Source organism: Prunus persica, chromosome G4 (genome assembly GCF_000346465.2).
Source record: "Prunus persica cultivar Lovell chromosome G4, Prunus_persica_NCBIv2, whole genome shotgun sequence".
Classification (NCBI taxonomy): Eukaryota; Viridiplantae; Streptophyta; class Magnoliopsida; order Rosales; family Rosaceae; genus Prunus; species Prunus persica.
This window is the reverse complement of record NC_034012.1, coordinates 8900973-8926651: the sequence shown is the minus strand read 5'-3', so window position 1 is coordinate 8926651 and position 25679 is coordinate 8900973. Positions and strand designations below refer to the sequence as shown.

Below are 25679 nucleotides of genomic sequence, written 5' to 3'. Positions count from 1 at the left end.
AGAAAAATGGTATACTTTCCCCAAAGTTTTGAGTATTAAGACGAAAAAGCAAACAAAAATAGTATTTCGATTATAACAAACTCCAAAATTAATCTTATCTATTTCAACCAAATGCTATAAATAAAAGAAGAAAAAAACCAACGAACATTTTCAGCTATTTCAGATAATCTTTGGTTGACACTGTCAAAAAGTCTTCTGAACGCGTTGGTTTTGAAATTAAAATCCATGCATGAATAATTATACTACCAAGCTTTAGACGATTTCTCCCTGGATTTTCTTTTGGGTCTTGAGTCGAAGGGGCAGAATGCAACACCACATGTTCATTGAACTGAATGCAAAATTACAGAATCATCTATAGGGAACCTGTTCAAAGTTTCTTATAAAATGGAACACAAAGGAAACTAAGATACACCCAAGAAAACAGAAAAGAAAGAAGCACACTTGGTAAAATCATACCCAACACCTCTAGCACAGAAGAAATAATGAGACAAGGCTAAGAATGAATAATGACTGATACTGATTAAACTAAATTGAGGTAATCTATAGCATATCACCTAATGCGGAAGGCAGAGGTTAATCCTGAGGTCTATAACTGAGATTTGCTTATTGTGTGGAGTTTGTCTTGTTTGGTTCAAAAACATACTTAATCAGCGACTCCTTGACTGGTAGCAACTCAGGGAACTCTTTCTTCAACTTGGATGCATCCATTTCATTGTTGCTTCGAGCTGCAACTATAACCTTGGCTTGCTCTTCAATTGTGAAATTTGCCCATGTAAACTTTGGGTCAATGTATTGCTTGTACATCTCCAGAATCTCATTATGGCTAACGACCCCAGGGTTTGTAAAGTTCCATATACCTCTCAAGTTCCGCTTCGCCATCTCAATAGAGATGGGTAGTAATTCATCCAAGATGGTCAAGCTGTTAGGGATATTAACCACTTTGTTATAACGAGAAATCTTAGTGATGAAGTTACGAGGGTTGTTCAGGTCAGATGAGATGGGCATTCGCACTCTGAGCGTGCAAACATTGTCAAATTCTTTCAACAGCTCCTCAACCTGATTAACAAATAAAATAAAAAAATGTAAGACTTAAAAAGAAGAAGAATAACGAATCAAACCAGGAAGTCTGAGTGAATTTACCATGGCCTTGGTTTTGGAATAGAACGAACCAAAAAAATTGGGTTTGTCCTCTTCAGTGAATCCAACTCCAGAACCCTCCGGATGTTTAGCATCATACTCAAATATGCAGCCAGTGGCAAAATTCATCATCAAGAGTCCATGCTCTCTGCAAACATCTGCTAGGGTTAAGGTTCCAGCAACATTGGTTCGAATAGTTTCTGCTTTATGGGATTCACACCAATCAACATTAGGTCTACCAGTCACACCAGCAGCATTGAACACATGGGTTGGCCTGACATTTTGAATATCTGCCAAGAGTGATGATCGATCCTGTAGACGCCCTTTGCCATATTCAAAAGGAATCCCTTGTTTTTCACATAGCTTTCCAAGTACACCTCCAATCCAGCCAGTCTTACCATAGATCAAGAACTTAAAGGGAGGTTTACGAGGAGAGCTACAGCTTTTGGAAGGTGGAACCAACATTCGGGTATTACTTGGGACAAAAGATTCAGATTTTTCCTCTTCAGACCCTTCCAGATGTCTCTCAATCCCACCAGGCATCATCAGCATTCGTGGATGAGGCAGCAGTGCCCCAGATACATCACCCCACCAATTAGGATTCTTAGTGTACCATTCTATAGTCTTCTTCAACCCCTCTTGCCATATAGTTCGCTCTGACCACCCCAAAATCTTCAGCTTCTGATCATCTAGGAAATACCTCTGATCATTGAAAGGTCTGTTTTCAACAAACTTGATGTTTGTCTCTGGGTCCACTGAGAAAAGTCTGCATATATCTTTGGCCACGTCAATAACTCTCCTTTCCTTCTTTGTTCCAATATTGTAAACATGGCCAACTTCCCCCTTGTGAAGAATGAGTTCAAAAGCTTCAGCAACATCCTCACAATATAGATAGCTTCTCACATTAGAGCCATCCCCATGAATTGGAAGAGGCTTCCCTTGCATGGCCAACAGAATGAACTTTGGAATCAATTTTTCAGGAAATTGATTTGGTCCATAAACATTGTTTCCACGGGTCGTTATAACAGGCAATCCATATGATCTCCCATATGCCATAACAAGCATTTCTGCTCCCGCTTTTGTTGCAGAGTATGGATTTGTTGGGAGGAGTTGAGATGCTTCATGGTTTCCTACAACAGCATCTTCATCAGTCTCACCATAGACCTCATCTGTGCTGACATGGATGAACCTCCTGATTTGGCCAGTCACTTTGCATGCTTCTAGCAGAACATGGGTGCCATAGATGTTGTTCTTTGTGAACTCAAAGCTGTTACCAAAGGAATTGTCGACATGGGTCTGGGCTGCAAAATGCATTATGGTGTCAATCGACTCAGTGATGAGGAGATAGTTGACAAGATCAGCACTGCCAATGTCCCCCTTAACAAACTTGAAATTGGGTGATGATTTAGAGGGAAGGAGGTTTTTCAGATTTGAACAATAGTCAAGCTTGTCAAGCACAACAATGTTGTAGTCAGGGTAACTGCGGATGAGCCGGTTGGCAACATGAGATGCAATGAAGCCAGCAGCCCCAGTTATGAGGATGTTCTTGGGGGTATATGAACCCATGTCAAGGAACCTTCTACAGAAGCAATATGAGAAGACTAAAATGAGAACACGAAGTTACATAAAAACAAATAAACAGGTGAAAATCGACCACACAGTTTGACAAACATGTAAACAACTTTAAAAAATCCCATAACCCTAACTGCAATTAAAATGGCACTAGTAGGACATTGTCAAACCACAGGTAACAGATCAGTTCAATGACAGATCCCCTTGGTTTCTCACAAAACAGAGCAAAAGAAAAGTGAAATCAAGCATTACATTTACTTTAAGTTGGTCGTTAAAAGCTCTAAAGCATCAAATCAAGCACATCCTGCACAATGAATTTCTTAGAAATGACTCATCAGTATCCTAAGAAGTTACCAACGTGATATGCTAGCATTAACTTTTTTTAAAATGTTTTTTCCTTCACCTACAAGCAAGTAAACAGACCCAAATCGATATCAAACACCAGACAACAAGCAAGACCAAAATTCAGGACAACATTCACTAAATCTAACAGACCCAATATATCAAATATCAGATCATGCATATTCAGGCATAAATGACAATACGAAATCACCCACCCATTTGGATTAAACACATGAAGATCTGATCCCCATTCATGAGAACCCATTTCTTGTTTCACAGATCCCAGATAAAAAAATAAGCAATGTCATGATAGTAAATCAAAGCTAATTAGTATACAAACACTGAAATTCCACATATCTATCACAGATCCACCAATTCACAAGTACCAAAATCATAAACACAAAAACTAATGCAGAAATGCAATTCTTTGGCTACATGAAATAAAACACGCAATTTGCAGAAAACAGAGTAGTAAGCTGACTTACGGATTTTGGCCTGGATCAAAATCGACCAACCCCCAGACAGAGAAATTTGGATGAAGAAGCCTCAAGAGGCTAGCGAAGAAAGAGAGTGAGAGAAATTCAGACAGAGAAATGAGAGAGAAAAGAGAGAGCCACGGATTGATTTGTGAAAGACCGGAGGTGCAGAGTCTCTACGTATATATATACGACTCTCTGAATCTCAGAATCAGTTGAGGAGAGCCGTAGAAGAGACTGAATGACCGAAATACCCTTTACCGATTCATCGAATTACAGCGGCACACGTTTTGTGGGGCCGCCTCTTTTGTAGGGGTAGGTTGGGCGCAAAAATTTGGTTTTCAAGTCTTTACTAAAAAAAGAAAAATAGTTTGCAAGTCAAATTTGTGATCTTATGAGGTCAATATCATTTGAAGTTGTGGTCTGCCTAGTGGACTTCTTAACAACACCCAATAAAATCTGGACACGTATGTTGACCGGTTGATCAGCCTAACAACACCCAATAAAATCTTTACATTATGAGCTCTTTTTGTTCTTTTGAGTGAACTTACTTGTTGAATGTCCTCTTTTTTTTTTCTTTTTTTTTAATCTACTTTCCATTTTTCCAAATTTTAAAACCTTCTAGAATTGTAATTTCCAAAATAAGTAATGCTACCGACTGTTGTTCACAAGTAAAACAGTTTTCCAAAATCGAAGTTATTTTAAACAATTTTTCAAAATCAAAAAGAAAATGATGAAACATTCAAAATATCAAAAAATGCTCTAGTTAATATAAATATTAAAAATTAAAATTATTAATTAAATGAGGATAATATGGTAAATTTACACTTTTTTCATATTAAAAAATTAAAATTAAAATAAAATTTAGATAATAGATTCTATTTTTATGGAACACAACTACCCATTATCTTTTTTAATTCTAAAAATTTTTTCAAATTTTTTTTAAAAAAAATCTCTCTCAGGCGCGGAAGCACGTGCAAAGAGGCTAGTTTCAATTATTAACGTACATGATTTGGCTTGCGTAATGTGGGAAAAATAATTAGGAAATATCATTTTATTTTCTTTTCAATATTTGGTTTGCATAGGAATGTAAAATAAAGTTTGTTTAATTTTTCAATTATATCCATATTAGATAATAAAAAATTAAAAAATGCATTTAATATGATAATGTAATTCTTAATTGTTAATGGGGTAAAATGGTCATGAAAAATATGCATTTAATGTTGCCTTAGTTTCCCATGAAAAGGGAAAATGAAACCAATGGAGGTGAAGGGTTGCGTTTCCTCCCTCTCCTCACCTCCTCTATTTTCTTATGGACTGTGTACCATCTCTCTAATAGAGGTGAAGCCCACTAATACAATAGGTCTTATGCTCTATTAGAGAGATGGTACACAAGTTGGTATCTAAAGTTTGTCTCTCTAGCATTTTCCTTTTCTTATATACCAGACAATCATTTCTCATACTTGAACTTACCAAACATAAAAAATCATTTCATTTTCCAATCGCAAGGCCCATTCCCATGAATCAAATGGCCCTTGTTGTTTTCCTTTTATTTATTTTATTTTATTTATTCCAAATTTAAATAATTGATATGATTGTGGCCTTAATAATAATTATGATTACCACTAAATTGTTCGATATGATTCCGAAATAAGCTGTACACAAAAAGGTTCCATTTGAGGAGCCTCAACATAATAGCTGGTCACATCAAGAGCATATTCTGTATATCACACAACACGGTAAGTCATGCGTTAGCACTTAGCTGGAATTGGTCATTACGTACTATTCAAAATTTATAAAGTTGGAAATGTATTTCGAAATTTTGAGGTGGATCAAATATCTGCTCCTTGTGGATCAGCCAGTTGTTGGGCCACTGAAGGCCTGCAATGGTTGATTAGAGTACCAAATGACCCTTTTGGTCTCTCCGTTACTTAACGATTATCGTTTCACTAATGAGGTAGGATTCGAGTTTAAAACAACTTCTAATATTGAGAAAAAAGTATCACTAAACTAAAAATTAGTTTATTATAAGATTTAAATTCATAATCGCCTTTAAATTGCTACGTTTTTGTATATAGTAGACCAAATTATCATTTTCTTATTGTTTTATTGAAGTTGATCAGAGCGGTCACTTTGTGATGACATTTCTCTAGTACTGCAATGAGACATGGTCGTGCCTGGCTGAAGAAAAAATCTTGTTAAGCAATCATTGTTCCTTATAAGTTGGCGTGGCATATAAATTATCAAGTTACTTGTCAATTTTTAAGGAGCTCACATCGTTGGCGTGGCATATACTTTATTTTTACTGTAGAGAAAAGTCATCTTTTTTTATGTAAGATTAAATATCAAATTACGTCGATCTCACATAAATCTCTAAGAAGAACCGACTACTTACATAAAAACGTAATTTAGAAACAATGAATATTCGTCAAAAACACATGTCAATCACAAAATCATCCTCATCATCATCCAGATCTAGCATAATTGAAGATGAAAGCATGCAGTTGCAGTATGAGTATGGGCGGCAACGTGCTGAAGTGAAAGGCGGAAAGTAATGCAATATTGAAGTGAATTGCAGGTCCACCACGGCATCTTATATTAGACAGATCAGCTGTAAACAGATTATATACTTTGCTTAGCTACAACGTACCACGTAATCATTGACCCAAAACTTAGTACGTGCCGATTATCAACCAAAAGAAAATTGCAGAAGCCTGGCATTATTCCTGGTTTCCAGCATAAATTACGGGCAACAGAAGAGCACATGTTTTTCTTTCTTTTTTGGTTTAAACTATAAGCTAAATAGCTGCAAGTAAGTTGTGGAGGGGGAGTGGAGGAATTTCTTTTTATTTATTTATCAATATCACAGAGAAAATAAGAACAGTTTGACCTTTTTTTTTATTTATAAATAAAGTACTCTGATGATCTTCATCTGTACATATTGCTCGTAAAATATATTTGATTGGCCAATAAAAAAAATCTAGCAAATGAGGAGAATATTAATAATGATTTCAAAGGATAATTCTGTGTACATGCAAGGGCAGTCCTGACATAGTAAAGTGGCGCCACTGCACAGGGTTCTTGATTTTGAGGGCTCTCGAAATTTTTTTATTTTATATTATATATATTAATATTATAAAAGTTGTATATGTGAGGGTTCTAATTTAATTTTTGCATAGGGCTCTCAAAATCTCAAGACTGGCCATGTTTACGTGATCAAAAATCCAAGGAATTCCGAAACAACAAATGGGGTACTATTGATTATGCCAAAACTTTGCAAATGCAACACCGGAAGCTTTTAGTTTTTGTTGGCAATCGGTGTCGAACAACCACACAAACATGATATCGTTTGAAAAGGATGAATAATAAGGCAAACAAATCACATAATGCAAACAATAAGGCACAAGACATGCAGTGGCGAACCCATTATTTTATCTATGTAGGGGCTTGGTTAATGACTTTGGGTTGCATATGCTTGAGTTAAATTTTTTTTGAAGCGAGAGGTTAAGATTTGGGCTAAAATGGACAGAATTTGGCCATAAGGGGGTTAAAACATTGAAGAAACCACAATATAAGCAGAGAGTTTGATAAGATTGGTGGGAGCTGCAGATATGACTGGGTGTAATGAAAGATTTTGTGATTTTCGAAGGACATTTAAGAAATTGGAGTGAAAAACAGTAGTATTCCACTTAACGAACACGTAGGAAATTAATTATGAATTTTGGCTTGGCGATTGGCGCGTTCGGCAGTGGTCTTTTGTGGTTTCATGCCAAGGCTGGTGTGTGTCCTTTCGCTTTCCTCATGGGGAATAAGTGTCAGCAGGAGCTGAATGGGGGGGGTGGTGGGCATAATTCTTGGAATTATGCAGCTGGCCGATTCGAAGGCTTAGAGGCCCCTTCTGGGAGTAAGTATTCCCTCTTTTCAAGGTCCACATTTAGAATGAGTACGCAATTGGGCAAGTCCATCTAAGTTTTATTGGAGTAGGGAAGCCCATTTGCCAATGGGGCAGGTTTCCCTTCTGAAATAGAGTCAAACTCAAATCATTGGAAAGAGAATGTGCCTTCTGGTTTGCTGTATATTCCTTGTTTCCAAATACGTATTGAAGGCTGAAAGTGATCGTGCGGAAAAGTAGAATCACATCTCTCCACGGCATATCGACGTGGACTTACCCAGATCAGTCCTTTTTATATTAATACTTCCCGATTTAACACATGCTAATACGTATTAATTAAGCAAACACACTACAAATATGCTTATTAAAATATTAAACAACCAAAATAAATTTGCAGAGAAAACTGGGCATATGATTCATGCCTCTGCCCCTTTCGTTGCTCCTGGCTTTTAGCCTATAATTTTGGAACTTTCTTTTTGTCCAAGCAAAAAGAAGTATAAAAGTAAATTATTTATAGGACATAATGTACAATAAATATATATTAAGAATGGAAAAAATACATTGGGGATTGGCTTTTATTATTTATCAGTATTACTCAATTATTGCTGCCAAGTTGAAGTAGTTAGTACTTTCGTTTGCTGGCAAATAATTAGATTTTACACAAAGGTCTTGGAATTAAACTAATAACAATAATGCTATTTGTACTACATTTACGAACTACTTTGCTGATCATCTCTCTATGTATGTGGAATCCACTTATATTAAAGAGGTGGTCATCAAATATGGTAAAAATAGCGAAAAAGACTTTTGTGCAACGGAAATATCACTTTTTGTTATACCTTGCCAATAGCGGAATGACACACAGAATAATTTTTTCACATGTCATTGCATTATTGGCCGAATATAACAAAACCTAAACCCTAATTCCCGTTATAAGAAAGTTTTTAATGACAAATAGCAGCACCCTTAAACTAATGGCTGATTATGATGTGATCTGAGTCATGCAAACTGTCTTTTCCTTATAATTTTTATGAATTTTGCTTCAGGTTGTTCACGTCCTATAATTATAAGAGACAAAAGCTTCCGACCAAAAATAAATAAGATAAGATAATGGCTGATATAAGCAGCCAAATAAAATATAGAATGATACTAAAATAAAAACAAGAAAACCCTTATCACTCTGTTATTTTGAATAATTGGTATTTTACTATTAGATATGGAGTCTCTGCGGCTGAGGATGTTTTGGAGGTCACGAAAAGTCATCCCAAAGACTGCACGCGATTAGATATAAAAAATACTGGTTTTGCCCTTAAGTATAAATTTGATCTGAGAACACATTATAAATAGATATTAGAAGCATGTTTCAACGAAAAAAAAAAAATTTCTAAAAAATTCTAAAAAATGTTTCGGCAAGGAATTAGATATGATCAGAATAATTCTTCTCATAATATCATATATCGAATCAATATAAATTATAACACAGATTCAATACGTAAAATATCCGACAGCATCGGTCCTAAATAAATCTCATAATCTTTAGTTTATTACTTCACAATCGTGTATCACAATTTTTTTGGAATTTTTATGTTTTTTTGGCCAACGCTCGAGAAATTTCTCATCCATCCCATCATTTTGATGTCCTTTTCAATATGTGCGGGAAGATATATTATTTAATGATTTTTCTTTCTGTAAATAATGATCATTCATGATCGTTCTTTTTTTCCCTCTTGATAATCCTTTCCTTATTCTATTATCTGTGTGATTCACAGGATTTGATTTGGCCCACCAACGAAATTCTTGTGCTACCTGGACGTCCATAATTGCTTCTAAATAACTCGCATATGACAAACAAATTGATTGAAAACACGATTCTAATTTTTTTATTTTATAGCGAAATATAAACTTTGAAACGTGGAGGGTATTTTCAGAATTATAGAATTTTATGAATCAAATTTTGAAGGAAATTTTGCATTCCACAGATTTTGATTTGTATTCAATCTCATTCTCATAAATAAATAAATTAACTCACGCGCACCTCATTTATCTTCTTACCAAAGTAACAATTAACAACATCACCTTTGAGTAAAAGAAAATAAAAAACAGCATCACCTCTTAATGATTTAACTATTTTCAAGACTAAAAAAGTGATTAAAAGCAAGTGGTTTGGATTTGGAGCAATTGCTTGGATTCGGGTTCTAGTATTCGTTTAGTTTGTGTGAGTTTATTATGTTATCGTCATTCCTAATAGAAAATGTCTTTAAAAAAAAGATTAAAAATAAAAAAATAAAAAACCAATGTTTATTATTATTTTTTGGTCAAAGAAACCCGTGTTTATTAGACCCTAAATTATAACGTGGAGTTGATTAAGGTTAATTAATTGGGAGTTGGTTTTGTCTTTAGGTGGTACAGGGAGACAAATCTTTGGGCGGACCCTAATCTGCATATTCTGGTTGGTAAACGACATCACAAACATATGATAAACGGGCTAAAATAAGTGTCGTCCTACCATGTGATGGGGGGCCCACTTGAAGTTTCGTCCGTATCATGCCAGATCAGCATCCCGTCTCCAAATAAACATACTCCATTCAAGTTTTCACCCGTTGGAAAAATAAACTTGAAAACGCCACAAGCTTCTTTTTAATTTTTTGGAGCACAAGAGAACTCCTCGCTCTCCGACCAAAAAAAATAAAAAATACAACTCCTCTCTCTCTCTCTCTCTCTCTCTCTCTCTCTCTCTCTCTCTCTCGGCCTTGTACTGTTCTATATCTGTGAATTTTCTAAATATAAATAAATAATAAGAGGCTGATAATAAATAAGGACCTGCAGGCTGTGGTTATGCAAAGGCTGTTTTCTACATTTCTCAAGCACTTGTGTTGCCAAGTTTAGACCTTTTTTGTTGTTGTTGCTTACCGTGGCGCAGAGGGGTTTAACTATAAGCCTCCTGGGTTTTATTTGAAAGGCGGATTTGGGTTTGTTGTTTGGCTGGTTAGTGTGGGTTTTGTGCAGAGTTGGAATTGAAGGCATTGATGGTTTTTTCTGCTTCACATTCCGTGTTCATTATCTGCCGAGATGCAGCTGGAATCGCAGGTATTATTCTCAAGATCCCTTTTTGAATCATGGGTTTTGTTTTTGAACATTGTCTGGATTGTTCCTGTTTTGGCATTTAAATTCTTAAACAAAGAAAACCCATGTTAACATCCCATGAGACTATTATGGTTGACTTGAGGAACTTGTTGGTTTTTGTTCTACATGCTTCAATTCCTTATTGTTCTTGCATTTCTTGCAAAAGCAAAGGAACCCCTCTTCTTTTGGTGTATGATATGATATTCCAGTGGGCCAATTTTGGTGGAAAACTGTTGGCTCTGTTGAATGAGGAGATTGCTGATTTTAGTCAAGTGGGCAAAAGTCTTCATATTGGTTCAGCAGCCCACATTGTGATTTTATTTCAGGATTGTTAGGTCAAAGTCGTTATCACTAAGATTTATAGGGAGAACGATCTTTGAAACCAATTGTTTGTGCATGCGTTTTTCCTGACTGGTCTCTGTTTGAAATGTCTTTCTTTTCCCCTATTTAGTAAAGTCCTGACTGGTGCCTGTTTAAAATGTCTTTCTTCCCCCCTATTTAGTAAAGAAATTTCAACCATAGGAATGAGGTATTACAGGAAAGCAAATATTGACATGGCGTTCTACTGTCTTAAAAGGATTTTGGCTTCCAGAAAACAAGATGCACTTTTGCTGCTTACTTTAAATTAAGCTGTTGAATTCAGAAATGTGGGATTAGTCCATCTAAGTAGCTACTGGATGCACCTTCTCAGAAATTGATTGCTTCTTATAATATTTGAGTTCTTGAATGACGCAAACTGCGCACAATGAGAAATTTAGACGTCACTTTTGGGACTAGACCACAGCTTTTTAGTATTAATGCATGGACATTTGAACAAGTCATGTCTTAGAACTTTTAAAAAAGAAACACCCAGATACTTTGGCAATTCTAAATATCAAATATTAGTGAGAACTCTTTCCCACTATTCGTATTCTGATGAAATGTTGAATAGTATTGGGATACGCACACATACACATATAAACTCTATCGTATTATATTACTGATGTGTGATGCTCTTCAACGCTGATGCGTGATGCTCCTCAACGCTATTACAAGGTGTTTCGCCTATGCAATGCCTCTCAATGCTGTTAAACATGTTGAGTTGACCCTGCAGTCAATGTGATAAAAAAAAACCTGTGGTGCTCTGTGATGTCTCGCAATTGAAAATTTGCGATTATATATAGTATATGTAGATGCACATATAGGGATTCCACACTTACACTTGTTTTTAATATTTGTTACAGGGAACATATTTGCTTTTGGGCTGTTTCTTTCACCAATGTAAGTTTCATTGAGTTTGGTAATAATTGAATGTCAGAAAACAGGAAAGTGCAGTAGGATTTGTGTTCATTTACTCACCAGTTTGTGTTTTTAATTAACTTTATTTATTTTTACTTTCAGACACACATATAGAAGAATCATCAGAAACCGTTCAACTGAAGAGTTCTCAGGGCTGCCATACATATATGCCCTTTTGAACTGCTTGATCTGCACATGGTATGGATCGCCTCTTGTATCTTCTGATAATTTACTGATCATGACGGTGAATTCAGCTGGTGCAGTGTTTCAATTAGTCTACATAGCCCTCTTCATAATATATGCTGAGAAATCGAAAAAGGTCACACATCCCTTCAAGATCACTCACACTTGTTACTTTGATGAAGTTTCTGAAACCCTTTTTATGTTCTGAACTGTCATGAGTTCCCCCTTAATGTTGCTGCCAGGTGAGGATGCTGGGATTTCTGTTGGCAGATTTTGGTCTATTTGCAATCATAGTTTTTGGGAGCTTGCAAATGACTGACCTTGTTATGCGCCGGCTGATTGTTGGACTGCTTAGTTGTGTTTCTCTCATATCAATGTTTGCTTCTCCCATGTTTATAATTGTAAGTTAATCCAAGGCATTGATGATCTGTGTCGTTAATTTGGTATTAGTGTGTCTTACTCTACTTACTTTGTTATATTTTTGCAGAACTTGGTGATCCGGACAAAGAGTGTCGAATTTATGCCATTTTATCTCTCCCTTTCTACCTTCCTAATGAGCACGTCATTCTTTCTTTATGGAATTTTTAATTACGATCTCTTCATTTATGTAAGATTGCGTGAGCTCATTCTCTCTCTCTCTCTCTCTCTCTCTCTCTCTCTCCCCTTAATTTTTTGCAAAGCTATTGGAGCTGTGAATTCAGAATACGTATTCCTAGTTTCCCTTGTCTAACAGTATCTTTCTTTATGAATTTCAGGTTCCAAATGGCATAGGAACCATTTTGGGGATTATACAGTTAGCTTTGTACTTTTACTATAAGGATTCATCTAAAGAAGACTCCAGAGAACCGTTGATAGTTCCATATCCATAAGTTTTGCCAACAAGAAATCTGCACATGTGTTGTCTTTGAAGTAAGTGTTATCTTCTATCTATTTTATTCTGTGAGGCGATTCTCTATTATTGTTGTGGTTTTATAGCAACCGGAAACCATCGTCTTCTCATTTCTTGCATGTACAATCCTTCTGAGTGTCAAATTTACACAGATAACTGCTATGTTCTACTTTTTGCTTGCAAAGAAAGTGGTGGCCTGGCTTTCTCTGCATGGACGTGTAAAACGTAAAGCTAATTTTATACCAATCTAATTCATCCATGGCTGCCCTTTTTTCTTTTCTTTTTTTCAATAGGTAAGAGAAGATGTTATCTTGACATAACAAGGCAAGAAGGCTGAAGCGAAGAGTGGTGCTGATTACCAACCCGAAAACTAAAAATCATGTTCTTCAGCCTGTCAAGCTCCTCTGTGGAAGTCATCCTCCTCCCTCTCCCTCTCCCTCTCCCCTCCATCTTCCGTTGTCTTTATGTGACAGTGCATCTGCGTGTATCATAGATATTTAGAAAAGTTTGTTAGTCAAATTTTTCCTCGATTCATCTGTAGCATTCATGAATAGGTATGAGTTCAACAAAGTAATTGTTTAAGATCATCAAATCAACTTCTCGTCTTTGTCAAGTTGAAACCTCTAAAGCCTTTTTATATGGCTTAACAGCTTCACTATGGGTATCGATCAAGGAATAGAACCAAGTGAGGTCAAGGTCCAGATATGAAACCCACCCTGCGTGATTCGTGCAATCAATAAAGTGCTGTGGTATCAATTTCACTGTCCTTTCTCAGGTTATTTGTTTATGTAAGTTGTGATTGTGCCTACCTCATGCAATATAAATTGATTCTTCTCGTGTTTCTATTTCATATTCTTGTAGGGAATGCAAGAAAATTCAATTGTCTTCTGAATTCTAAACTTTCTTGCATGATAGCATAAATGTGTAACGTGTTAAATTGGCAAATTAAGTGAGAACAGATCGTCTAGCCTCCTAGGTGCACATTGAATATGTTTCTGGCTCTCTTCCCCGGATATTTCCTCTGTCATTGCATACAAAACCTTCATGATGTACAGCACTGGTGATAGATCGCATGGTTGAATTTCAGTTTCATGTATCGTCTTCATTTTTCCTTTCTCAAAATTTTCAGTTGTCCCACTTACGTGCACCTAATTAAAAATTGCCATATTAATTGGACAAAATTGCTCACGAAAATTGAAAGAAAAGCATGTTCATAAAAAATGCTACAGCTGTGCACATAAAGGGTTGTTATTGCAGAAGATGACTGGCCCATATTACGACTGAAATCCCAACCACTCTCTTTTGCTAAAACTATTTCTAACATTTCTGCAGAGAAAATTACAGCAAGTCCCTCAAAGTTGTTCTTGCAACAGCAGCTGTTTTTTCCTGCACAAAGTATGTTGATTGAGAAACCAGCAACAAATTCTCAACAACAAAAAAAAGCATACACTTTTGGGTCTGAATTTATAGAGAGAGCATGAACAAGTTGATTGAACGGATGGAATTATAAAATGGTAAAAAAATTATCATTCTTTTGCTTCCAGTAGCAACCAAGAAGTAAAATTGAAAGAAAAAGTAGTGCATTGGTAAATTTGATAAGAAAAAGTAGTGCATTGGTAAATTTGATTTACCTGGTTTCTGGTTTCTTTGTGGGAGTGACAAAGAGGCCGACCTCTTTCATCATACAGAATAAGGCCACTAAATCTTGGAAGCTCACATTTCTCCCCCATAAGTATTGGCCTTTGCCACACAGGGGAGTCTGAGTTATGGCTTCGCCACCCCACTTCAACTGCAACCCTTTTGTCCAGCAGCGGCCGCGGCGTCTCTCTCCAGCTCCCACCCTGTTGTCTCTCCTCCTCCCACTTGCTGGCTCTGCTCCACCGCACCGTGCTCACCAACGCCCCCTTTATTGACCCCCAACTGCAACTTGGCTCAGAGCCTGACAATTTGGGACCTGTTGCTGCGGTCTCTTGTTGGCTGCTGCTCATCACAATCTGCTGCTGTTTTCTCTGAGCCTTCTTTAGTAAAACCGTTGCGGCCATGCAAAGACCAATGACAGCAAAGGCAGCAGATACCAATAGGACGAAAGCTTCTTGGGTTGACAGCCTCCACTTGTCTTCTAAATTCCACAAAGCTTCCATGCCTTTTTTCCTTATGCATGTAACAAAAAAGACCAACTCTGGTTGATTTGGAAAGGTAGAATAGAATGATATCTTTTTGGGTAGACATAGAAAGGTGCAAGCAATAACTTTTCTTTAATTTTTTTTGCATCGATGGTGTTGTGTTCACGTGAGGTCCACCGCCTAGCTGGGGGCTTGCTTGGTCTCTGCTGCAGGGCTTTGGCTTAGCCTAGCATAGCTTGCTTGCTCAGGGGAGAGGGGGTGCTCGTGCTTGTTTGAGTTTCAATTCAACCAACCGTTGGGAAATAAGAATGGCTCACCGTTATGGCTCTTAAAGCCAGTCACGAGGTCTTCAAGGTTGTTATTAAAACTCTAAATAAAACATGGCCCTTCTTTCTGTTCCTTTTTCTCTTGGATCAGTATTTTATTTTTAATTTTACACGATTGATATTAGAGAAGAGGGACTCGAACACAAGACATCAAATCGGGATTATTAACTCTGTTGTGGTTGATGCAGAGTTTCAGAAGCTGTTAATTCAGCTGACTGTTTAAACTGTAAAAAAATGTGTCTGCAAGAAATTAAGAAGTGAATTAGAGAAGTAATGGGATTGATCCTCATGTGCCTACACTTTTATTTTTGATAGTGTACTACTATGTGCTTGATCTGGAATTTTCGGTAGTTAGATTTATAACATTGCTGCTTTGCATGTGACAATCAAATCAAGGTTAACTTATGCTTTAGAGCTGAGATCAGTCACATACCAAGAAGAATTCTGACTTATGACCTATTTCAATTTGGGAAGATAAATACTATTATAGAAAGCTCCTATTTTTGTTAGGAACCTACCCGCGTTGTGAACCGCAATGTTAGAGCTACTTTATTCTTAATTTCTCTGAATCTCCATTCTTATAAAAAAAATGTCATTAGATCGAGAATTAGTTGATGTTCTAACAGTGTACTCAAACAATTTTATTAACTTAATATCCATATTTATTATACAATATCTATTATTTAACATAAAATATTTAGTATTTCATATCTATCTACGAGCCGGTTAAGCTATAAACTCAAATGAAAAATGAAAAATTTGTGTTTATGATTCAGATGAGTTCAAATTCAACCCTAAGAATTTGATTGGGTTAGTAACTTTTTAACCAAGGCTCACTAATCCATCCATGTGGTTATTTCAAGTTAAGTTCGAAAAAATCATCTAACTCTTGGTCTAATTATATTTCTCTTCTAATATTGAAACATGAATTGGCCTTTAGGTTCGAATTTCCCATTGATTAAAAAAAAAAAAAAAAAAAAAAAGTCCCGGCTGGTTTGGGTTAAACTTAAACACGTACAAGCTGGACTGATAACACCATCCGTGAGTTTTTGTTTTGGGCCCAATATTTTCCGGCTACACAAAAGAAAGAAAAAAATAGAAAAATAAAAATTGAATTTCTATTTCCATCTCTCTCCCTTTTCGTCTCCTTCGCAAACCCGCCGAGGAAATCCTCAGCTAGGGTTTTTGAACCGCTCCGAGCTCGTTTCGAGCCAGACTCCATGACCAGGAGCCTCTCCTAAAGAGTCTTATAGCGCTCAAACTTCCGAAAGGTCCATAATTTCGATAACTCATGCCCTTTTCTACGGTTTCAATTACAGTAATGGAGTATCACTTACTTTAGAGTAAAAAATTAATTGTTTTTTTAGTTTGCCTGACGAGAAAGAGAAAAGATGATCAATTTGTTTGGAATGTGGTTATCCGAGGTTGGTTCAGTCCTGTTGGGTTCTATAAATTGGGAACTCTGGTTTTATTTCAATTTATTGCGTTTTCTTGGCAACAAAACATAGGGTTAGGTAGATGGCCTTAGATTACATTGAAGGGTTATAATTCTTGCTGCGTGGCCTTGATGAAGGTTGCTGTTATTTATTAATTTTTATAAAGTTAAATGGGTTAGAAGTGAGAGCCTCAGAGATACATTGTGGTGTATTGTATGAGAATTATGCCTTCGAATGTTTAAGAATTGAGACTCTAGCTTAAGGGTTTGATTGTTCAGCTAACGTTTTATGTTTGATGATGGTTATTAGATATACCTTGGGAGATAATTGAGATTAGTTTTGATGTCATTCAGGTTTGATTACTGAAACGTGCTTGGTTGATACTTTGAAAAAATATTTTCATAGCTGAGTCTTTGAGTGAAAGAAAATCATGTCTGGAAGAAATCGTGGACCGCCTCATGCTGGACTTCCCCCCCAGGTCCATGAACCATTTGGAAGAGGACTTGGGCCGATGCCCCATCCAGCATTACTCGAGGAAATGAGAGAATCCCAACTTGGAATGGGTCCCAGACCACTTCCCCCTCACCCTGCGATAATTGAGGAGCATCTTGCGGCTCAACATCAAGATATCCAAGGTCTTCTAGTTGGTAACCAAAGGCTGGCTGCAACCCATGTTGCACTAAAGCAGGAATTGGAAGCTGCCCAATATGAGTTGCAGCGGATGGCTTACCATGTTGATTCACTGCGGGCAGACAAGGATGTTCAAATGAGAGATTTGTATGAGAAGTCTGTTCGTTTGGAAGTGGATCTTCGCGGAGTGGAGGCTATGCGAGCTGAGCTTCTTCAGGTTCGTGCTGATATCAAGGAGCTCACTGCAGCGAGGCAGGAGCTCTCGGGCCAGGCACAAGCAATGACACAAGATTTGGCTAGAATCACTGCTGATTTGCAACAGGCACCAGCTTTGAGAGCAGAAATTGAAGCTATGAAACAGGAATTGCAACGTGCTAGGTATCTTTTGCATGATTTATTGTTATGCTTGAATTTAATGTTTATATTTTGATTAATGTCTATGGTTGGTTTGCTTGAATTTGATGAATTTTTGTTGGCATTTAGAGCTGCCATTGAGTATGAAAAGAAAGGATATGCAGAGAATTATGAGCATGGCCAGGTGATGGAAAAGAATTTGATATCGATGGCTAGGGAGCTAGAGAAACTTCGTGCAGAAATTGCGAATACTGAGAAAAGAGCGCGAGCTGCAGCTGCTGTTGGAAATCCAGGTATACATTATGTTTTTAGTTTATGTTGTTAATTACTTTGATTTAAGATTTTACCTTTTAAATGTTTAAAGAAATAGAAATAAAATAAAGAACTGAATCTCATTGAAAACACCATATCAGTAAATAGGAGGAAACATTAACAAAATATAAGTAACATTCTTAAAAACTTGGAAAAAATATATCACGTCTGGGAAGCTCAATGACAAACTTTTGACGTGTACTGTGTACTGAAAGCTCAACCTTCCTTGAGCGGTGTATCAAAATGTACAAGCAGAAGCTCAATAAAAATCTAATGGTCATTTGATTCTTGACTATCCTTTTATCATCATCCAAGTTTCATAAATTTTTCATTCACTTAAAATTTCTTCTTGTATTGTAAAGTTTTAGTCTCAACGCATGTTCTAGTCTAGAAATGGAATGATTTCTAATTGGATTTATTGAGGCTTAGCCATGTCTCAAAACATGATGCAAAACATAAAAAGGAGGGCATGGACAACTTGCTGAGTCTACTGACTTAAAACGTTAATATTGTTTAGTTCGAATACTGACTAATGTCTGTTAAAAAGCCCACATCATCGGAGGGTTCAATTTTCTCCAGTTTCACATCTTGCAAGATTGATTGATGGTTTAGGCCTGTTTGATTATCCTGTACTTTCTGAACTTCATTGTCACAATTACATTGAAGCCAAAATCACAAATAGATGATGATGATCATTTTTCAAATTTTATTTTCCTTGCAGCTTGGCATGAAATTTCTGTTGATTTTGTTTTTAAATTTTCTCTACAGGTGTAGGTTATAATTCAAATTATGGAAACCCTGAAGCAGGATATGCAGGAAATCCCTATCCTGCCAGCTATGGCATGAATCCCGTATGTTTTGCTCTCTTTCATGATTTAATAAAAGGCGCGCGTGTGTGCATGCCTGATTTAAGTAATGATGTTTCTTTTGTATGTGTCTTTGCGTTATTGCATATCTTTGTAAGCTGCAACTGCTTGCTATTATGTATGCATCATTTTTTTCTAAATGCCTGGATATGTTAAAGTTCCTCCCTCGATTTTCAGGTACAAGGTGGTGCTGAAAGTTTTCCTCAATATACACCTATGCCTGGTTCATGGGGTGCATATGACATGCAGCGAGCTCAGGGACATAGATAAACTTATTCATCCGTGATACCGAGCCTTGTTCTGACCGGTATCTTGGCTGCAGCGTATTAGATACTTAGGTCTGTGATTGAAGTGTTATCTCATAGTAGACATTTTGGAAAACTTTCTTGTTTATTTGGTCATTAGTAACTGTACCTAAACATATCACACATCATATTACCTTGATGGTGCAGTACACTATTCATACGTCGCGTTCTATGATGCAAATATTTGCACTATCTTCCCTAAATGCATTTCATTATGATCTCAATGTTTCTTGTTCTTATTTATGTAAAATTTGCTGCCTATCGTATATAAATAGTTTATCTCTTTTCCAGAACTTTTATTTCTTTTGCTCTCTTCATATTTGCGATATTTAGTTTGTAAGGGTTTATTGTTGAATTATGTGTCTTCTGAAGCAAGAACTTTGCTAGTTCTATTCACAGCTCTAAGTTTATCGTTGGATAAATGCCAAAATTTCAGTTGTCCCTTGATTGTGAATTTGTCTCATTTACTTGGGAACTCCTTTACATAGCTAATACCACAGATTAATATTCTTCATGTAAGGATCGTTATATATTCATTTACTTCCTCTATTATTACTTGTTGTTTAAGGTTCTTACAGAAGGAATTTGTCGTTTAAGGTTAGTTTCTTGTTGCATCTTATCTGCCAGTACATTTAAAGGCTCAATTAGGTTTGTGCTAAGGAAGCTTACTTTCCTGTGCAATTTGGAATATTGCATAGTGATCTTACTTATTATCTGACTGCCTTTAAAGAATAGTCCTTTCTCTCTTGTTTTTTAGGACCATACATGTAATAATTTTTTTGCTTCTAAGCATCTATCTTTTGACCTTGGGTTCAGTATGTGCCCTCTCAGACATTTCCGTTACCTTGATCAAGCAAACTTTTTACTTCCTATTCCTTCCAGCTTTTCTAATCATATGTCTGGTTTTTATTGAACTAATACTTATATAGCCTATAGGCATTATAGGGTGTAGGTCTCCGGGATCCATGAGTTAAGAATTTTAAAAATATTTTTGGGACTTTTAGCCAAAATGTTGTTAATCTCGTGCTAAATCACATCTGGACAGTGCTTCAGTCATGTGGGTTGGAAACTATGATCCTCACCTCATGTGAGGTGGGCGAGAAACCAATTGTTTAAGAATGTTTCTAAGTTGATATTTGACAATTTTGGTGCAACTTCTTCAATACATATGAGAACTCAAGTCCAGTAACGTATTAGGTTGCCTTTTCTTCTTTGTCTTTTACTCTCCTTATCTGAAAGGGAGCTAGAGTTCAATAACAAATATAAGCACTTGGTGCAATTTGTTTTTTCCTAGCCCACCATCAAGATTTTTTTTCCTTTTCCTATGCCTAGGGTGTCAAGAGCTCATTTTGTATTAAGCTCTATACTGTTATTGTTCTGTTTGTGCTGACTACCATGTCCATTATTTTACATTTCGGTTGATCCATTTGCTCATCATAATTGGATTCTGGTATGTGCTCGCCAGGAGAAAACTCAGGAAAGAAAACTTTTCTTAAAGTCCTGTAAAGGAAGCAGATATCCCACACATTCTAAAACAAACATTCTGAAACTAACTACATTGTGTTTGTATAGCCAACATTTAGATCACCATGGCAGTGAATCAACTCTTTCTGTTATGTATTTGTTGTTGTGGAGATTTTCTGGATTGATACCAGTGGTTAACTTTTGGTTGTCTTTAGTGAGACTGAGAGTCTTACTGCGAAATTTAGTCAGACATTCTGTTCAAATGCATGTTAATGTATTTAAAAGAGTATGCTTTGTGTTGTAGTCATATCTGTTTCAGTTCGTAAACTAGGAATAAAGTATTTTTGTTGAATGTGTAGAAACTGTGGCAATCTCAATTAACAGTGAAACTGCATGTAGAATTTCCTGATGGGATCACAAAGCATACTCAAGAACAGATCAGTTACTTATTATATTTAGATATCATAGATGTAATAGAGTTCATACAACATTGTTTTATTGTCAATGCTAATAACCAAATTCATGAATAAGCTAAGTTGCGTTAGTGATACAGATTCCTAGATATGGAAGAGTTAGACGTGCAAGTGTTCGCAGTAGATACATAAAGTTCTTTGTTTAAACTTGTCAGCCACTAGATTTATTGTAGTTGTATTATTTTGACATTGTTGGGTGGTTTATATAGCTCCTTCGGGGTAGACCAGACTAACGAAGTGATGTTGCTCATGAGTGCGCTTTACTAGTTATCCTCAAAATCACATCCTATAATCAATCACCAGTGCAGGCTCCCTGTGGAATGAGCTGCTCCCTCTGTCCCTCTCTCTGTCTCTGTGTCTGTCTCTGTGTCTGTGTCTGTGTCTGTCTCTGTCTCTGTCTGTCTCTCTCTCCTCCCTATTTTCTCTTATTGTGCATGGCTTGTGTAAGGAGAGGCCTTCATTTTTCCCTTTCCCTTTTGACTGGATCATCCTTGTAGGTTCTATAGTCATTCATTCCATTTATTAGGGCTGTGGCAAGACAGAATTTGAGGCAGGAGGAGTCTACTGGTTGAGGACATATAGCTTTTAGTTGTGAAAACATGACCTCTTTTTCTTATGGGTTTTACCATGAGTTTGGTACTCTGTAAGGAAAGGAATTCTTTCCATATCTCGCTTCTTTTAGAAGAACAACAGCAAAAATATAAGGGAAGCAATGTATTCATAGCATGTGGTATGCTGTTCATTGGGAAGACACTCAACAATGGAGCTGCAGAATCAGTTTCTGGTCAAGTAAGTGATTTAAATTTCTGACCTTTCACAGTCGGTTATTTCTTTGTTCTTCTTTGTTTTTCAAAAATCAGGTTTTTCATTAGAACCAAACTGATAGGTTTTGTGCCAAAGCCCCTTGTCAATGGAATTTTGTTGAGGAACTCCTTATGATCTGTGATGGAGGTAGTTTGGTGTAATTTCCTCTTTTTTTCCTCTTTGACATCTGTTGGGCCTTAGACTTCAAATACAGGGAATAGTGTTTTTTTAGTTGTCTTGAAAGTTGCACCTTGGCAGCATTGCAGGATATTTTGTTTGCTTCCTTATTGGGATGGGCAAGCTCTGACTGATTGGTATCCCTTGTCTGCTATGTGTGTATTTAGTTTAACGTTAAGTTGGAGTTTGCTTTCCTTTTTTACTGCAATGTATTTTTCCATATATTGTTTGAAGCAAGTAATGCTGGATATGAAACTGGATAGCATTTTGGTAGACACAAAAACCATTTTGTGGTCAAGATTGGATATTGAGTTTAGAATGAAAGGCTTTACCTCGAAGCACTGAGTTATCTTGTTATAAACTTAATTGAATATTGAAGCTTTTGTTCAGGAATGTAAGGTTGTAGTGAAGTAGCTGAGTTGTAGTGCGCTATAGAGCTTAATATCATCATTAAATTGATATGAATTTGAAAGTACTGAATATATGAAAAATTTCAGAGTATTCATAACTGAATTAGTCTAGGGGGTGCTGAGCTTTTCAGTGGACATCATTCTTTCTTTTTCTAGGCAACATAAGGGAGATTACCTGGATTTGGATCATGAATGGCCTCCCCTTGGAGGATGGTAGATTGACCACCAGCTCTCACCTCAGGAACTTAAGTGGACAGCATTATCAATTGTTTGTTTACTACAGTGGTGCTTTCCATCAAGGATCACAACTTTATGCTCTTGAAACTGCGCAGAGCTTTTCTTTTGGCATGTACAAGAGCATGGCACTTGTTTGGAAGATTATAATATGGCGGAACTTTTTTATTTGGGGTTCATTTTATTCATAGTTTTAAGATAAATAACCTGGACCCAGCTTTTTTTTGTTTGAGTTCTCATTACTTGTCTGATCTGATGTTTAAGCCTCAAGCCAGTGCTACCAAGTTTTCCTTCTCTGCCTGATTTGTTTTCTTGTCATCATCTGGACAGATGTTCATTGATTTAATTTTATTGTCACCTGATTCTTTTTCTTTTCTTTTTGGGAGGGGGATAGAGGTAGTGTTTTGCTAGTTGTATGTGTGCAAATATATTATACTCATTTTAGGAAGCTTTATATTGCAGCAGGCTTTAGCTGGAATTGTTACCTCAGTGCATACCTTTCCTGAGTATAATGGAAATATGAATCTGGAATTAATATTGTTTCGTACTGAACTTTTGGTTTAGTTATTTCTGTCTTTATGTCCGTTCTTCTCTTGAGTTCTGTTCACGATCACTTGCATGTTTTAGAAAATTAAGGAAATGAGTAGTTACCTTCTCCGCCTCTTTATTGTATTGGTACTATTCATGCACAATAATGTATTTATTCAGCATGTCTTTATCTGATCTCTAACATTCTTCATGTATGTCTTCATCTCCAGGTTCACAACCTTTTGGCCCTGCAAATATGATGCTGCCTCCATGATTTCTGAATGTTTTGTCGTGAGGTATGATTAGTTGTTCAAAATTTTGTCCTTTTCTGGATATCATTTCGATGTTACTGCTATATTTGGGCTTGTAAATAAACAAAAATAAACATTATAATTGAGCTATAAGTACTTTAAGAAATGTTAAAAAAGAAGATAGATGCATGCTGTAACTGTGGAGAGGGAGAGGGAGAGAGAGAGAGAGAGAGAGAGAGAGATGGCCGTTTAATGTGCAGCTATTTAATCTTGTTTGGAATCTGCAATGATGGGCTTCAGTTCAGGTTTGTTTCATATGTTCCTGTTTGGAAATTTACTTTTCTAGATGGAGATTACTTTTATACTAAATTAAACCATTTTTCCGCATGTGTGGGGTTTAATTGGCCGTTTAATGTGCAGCTATTTGCGTAATCTTGTTTGGAATCTGTAATGGTGGAATGGCTTCAGCTCAGGTTTGTTTCATATTTTCCTGTTTGGAAATTCACTTTTCTAGGTGGAGAAAAGAACATACTTTCAATGTGGCTACTTATTTGGAATGAATGTTCCGAAAAATTAAAAGGAGTTGGACAATTTCTGGTAAGCACATGGCTCAATGGTTCATTCAGAAGTCTTTGTGATCCTGCATCACTTTGATTAGCACATAACTCAATGCTTCTCTGAAGGATAGTGTGGGTTGTGCATTATAAGGGATGCATATTATGGAGTAAAGTTGAAGAGCGAGTTGGCTTTATGAGTGGATACAAGCCTCATCTTCTTGCTAAAGTGTCTTGGAAAGGTAGAGCCATGATTCTATAAATAGTTGTGACATAATAGGTTAATTGAATGAATCTTCTAAAAGAAGCTTATGAGAAAAGTGGTAATAAAACTTTGACGGGAGAACAAGGGCTAAAAGGATTCATGGCGAGATTGTAAATGTTATTGAAGCAAAGGCAAGAAAGAATCAGGTTTAATAAGAGGCTGGCTCTGGTGGCGCAAGTGGCTCTTGAGAATAGCTACAAAGTTACTTTTAGGGCAAGTTTAATGAGAGAACTCAGGTCAAGGTTTTGTAGGTTAATTAACGTTTAATTTCACATTGTCGGAAAGAATTAGAAAAAAGGAGCCAAAGGAATAACACTTCAATTATTAGGCGTCATGCTTAGACTATGAATTCCATCTCACAATCCTTAATAAGAGCTCAAGAGTTGATGGCATTGTGTTGACTTGAATACCAACGAGAGGGAGTGATTGGAGGAGAGTAAGAGGAGGGTCGGCTAAAACTAGGGCCCAATTACGAGCATAAGTTGTGAGTCTTCTAGAATGGTGAATTTACATACACAAGGCTGAAATTGAAAAAATAAATTATTATTTGACTATTTAAAATTTTATGTTCGTGTACAATTTTCTTTGTGTAATTATAAGAATTTGCAATAAGGTTTCTGTTCGTATGCAATTGATCTTATAAGTTGAATTATATTCTCAGGTGGTGGTTTCTCTGCCGTGGCACAGGCCAAAAAGCCTAAGAATGGTTTCATTCCCTGTGCTTATCTAAATGGAACAAACCACCAGATGGTTCAAACTTATCTTTGGTTGACCATAAATCGACTTCTCCATTGTAATACCTCTGCTTTCATCCGAAGCCACCAGACACGATCTGGCTTGATTGGAAACAAACGCATTTTTTTTAATAGACAAATATTTGTTTTCTTCCAGACAGAGAGTGATTATGTTAATATCCTTTCGCATCTTGAATTATGTACTTCATACCAAAAATATGAAATTTATAGAGTGGTGAAAAAGACAGAATCTTACTTATGCATGGTTTGATTTTTTGTTTTGTTTTTGGTTTCTTGGGAAGTCTTGAACATGTTGTGGCTACTCAAACGCATCTTCACTCAACAGCTGAATAATATCAGCTGGGGGGTAGGGTGGGTTGGTTTCAAAACAGAGTCGCAATTCAATTCTTCTCCTTGCATACTGGCTTGAGGCTACACCTTCCATAATTCAACCATTTAGATGCAGTGAGGGGCATGGTGACCGGACCAGCCCGGTCCCTCACCGCGCGCAGAAGAACTTCTCCAAGTGTGGTGCCCACAT

The 25679-nt window shown here is 36.6% G+C and overlaps 4 protein-coding genes across 16 annotated transcripts; 2 read left to right on the top strand and 2 right to left on the bottom strand.

Moving 5' to 3' along the window:
- Positions 298 to 3720, bottom strand: LOC18779650 (trifunctional UDP-glucose 4,6-dehydratase/UDP-4-keto-6-deoxy-D-glucose 3,5-epimerase/UDP-4-keto-L-rhamnose-reductase RHM1). 2 transcript variants are annotated; one of them, XM_007213537.2, is made up of 3 exons: positions 3537 to 3720; positions 1141 to 2716; positions 298 to 1056 (listed from the first exon to the last, which is right to left on the bottom strand). In XM_007213537.2, the coding sequence occupies exons 2-3, from the start codon at positions 2701 to 2703 to the stop codon at positions 604 to 606; spliced, it is 2016 nt and encodes a 671-aa protein (XP_007213599.1). In that variant the 5' UTR covers positions 2704 to 2716; positions 3537 to 3720; the 3' UTR covers positions 298 to 603. The 2 variants fall into 2 exon arrangements, with proteins under 2 accessions (XP_007213599.1, XP_007213598.1); XM_007213536.2 differs by having other exon boundaries at positions 1141 to 2713; positions 3537 to 3693.
- On the top strand, positions 9986 to 13659 carry LOC18779639 (bidirectional sugar transporter SWEET2). 2 transcript variants are annotated; one of them, XR_002271441.1, is made up of 8 exons: positions 9986 to 10506; positions 11766 to 11802; positions 11923 to 12139; positions 12246 to 12404; positions 12491 to 12610; positions 12759 to 12912; positions 13186 to 13446; positions 13543 to 13659. XR_002271441.1 is itself a non-coding variant. In XM_007212838.2 (7 exons), the coding sequence occupies exons 1-6, from the start codon at positions 10446 to 10448 to the stop codon at positions 12870 to 12872; spliced, it is 708 nt and encodes a 235-aa protein (XP_007212900.2). In that variant the 5' UTR covers positions 9986 to 10445; the 3' UTR covers positions 12873 to 12912; positions 13186 to 13659. The 2 variants fall into 2 exon arrangements, 1 of the variants encoding a protein (XP_007212900.2); XM_007212838.2 differs by having other exon boundaries at positions 13186 to 13659.
- Positions 13842 to 15463, bottom strand: LOC18778463. The gene is made up of 2 exons (XM_007212827.2): positions 14524 to 15463; positions 13842 to 14278 (listed from the first exon to the last, which is right to left on the bottom strand). Exons 1-2 carry the CDS (start codon positions 15031 to 15033, stop codon positions 14231 to 14233), a joined length of 558 nt encoding a protein of 185 aa, XP_007212889.1. The 5' UTR covers positions 15034 to 15463; the 3' UTR covers positions 13842 to 14230.
- Positions 16353 to 25419, top strand: LOC18778642 (protein FLX-like 1). Of its 11 annotated transcripts, XM_020561525.1 has the most exons (9): positions 16353 to 16612; positions 17131 to 17785; positions 17891 to 18054; positions 18842 to 18924; positions 19117 to 21970; positions 23565 to 24058; positions 24166 to 24182; positions 24274 to 24381; positions 25066 to 25395. In XM_020561525.1, the coding sequence occupies exons 2-5, from the start codon at positions 17208 to 17210 to the stop codon at positions 19207 to 19209; spliced, it is 918 nt and encodes a 305-aa protein (XP_020417114.1). In that variant the 5' UTR covers positions 16353 to 16612; positions 17131 to 17207; the 3' UTR covers positions 19210 to 21970; positions 23565 to 24058; positions 24166 to 24182; positions 24274 to 24381; positions 25066 to 25395. The 11 variants fall into 11 exon arrangements, with proteins under 11 accessions (XP_020417114.1, XP_020417117.1, XP_020417112.1 ...); XM_020561528.1 differs by lacking the exons at positions 24166 to 24182; positions 24274 to 24381 and having other exon boundaries at positions 23565 to 23630; positions 24006 to 24058; XM_020561523.1 differs by having other exon boundaries at positions 23565 to 23630; positions 24006 to 24381.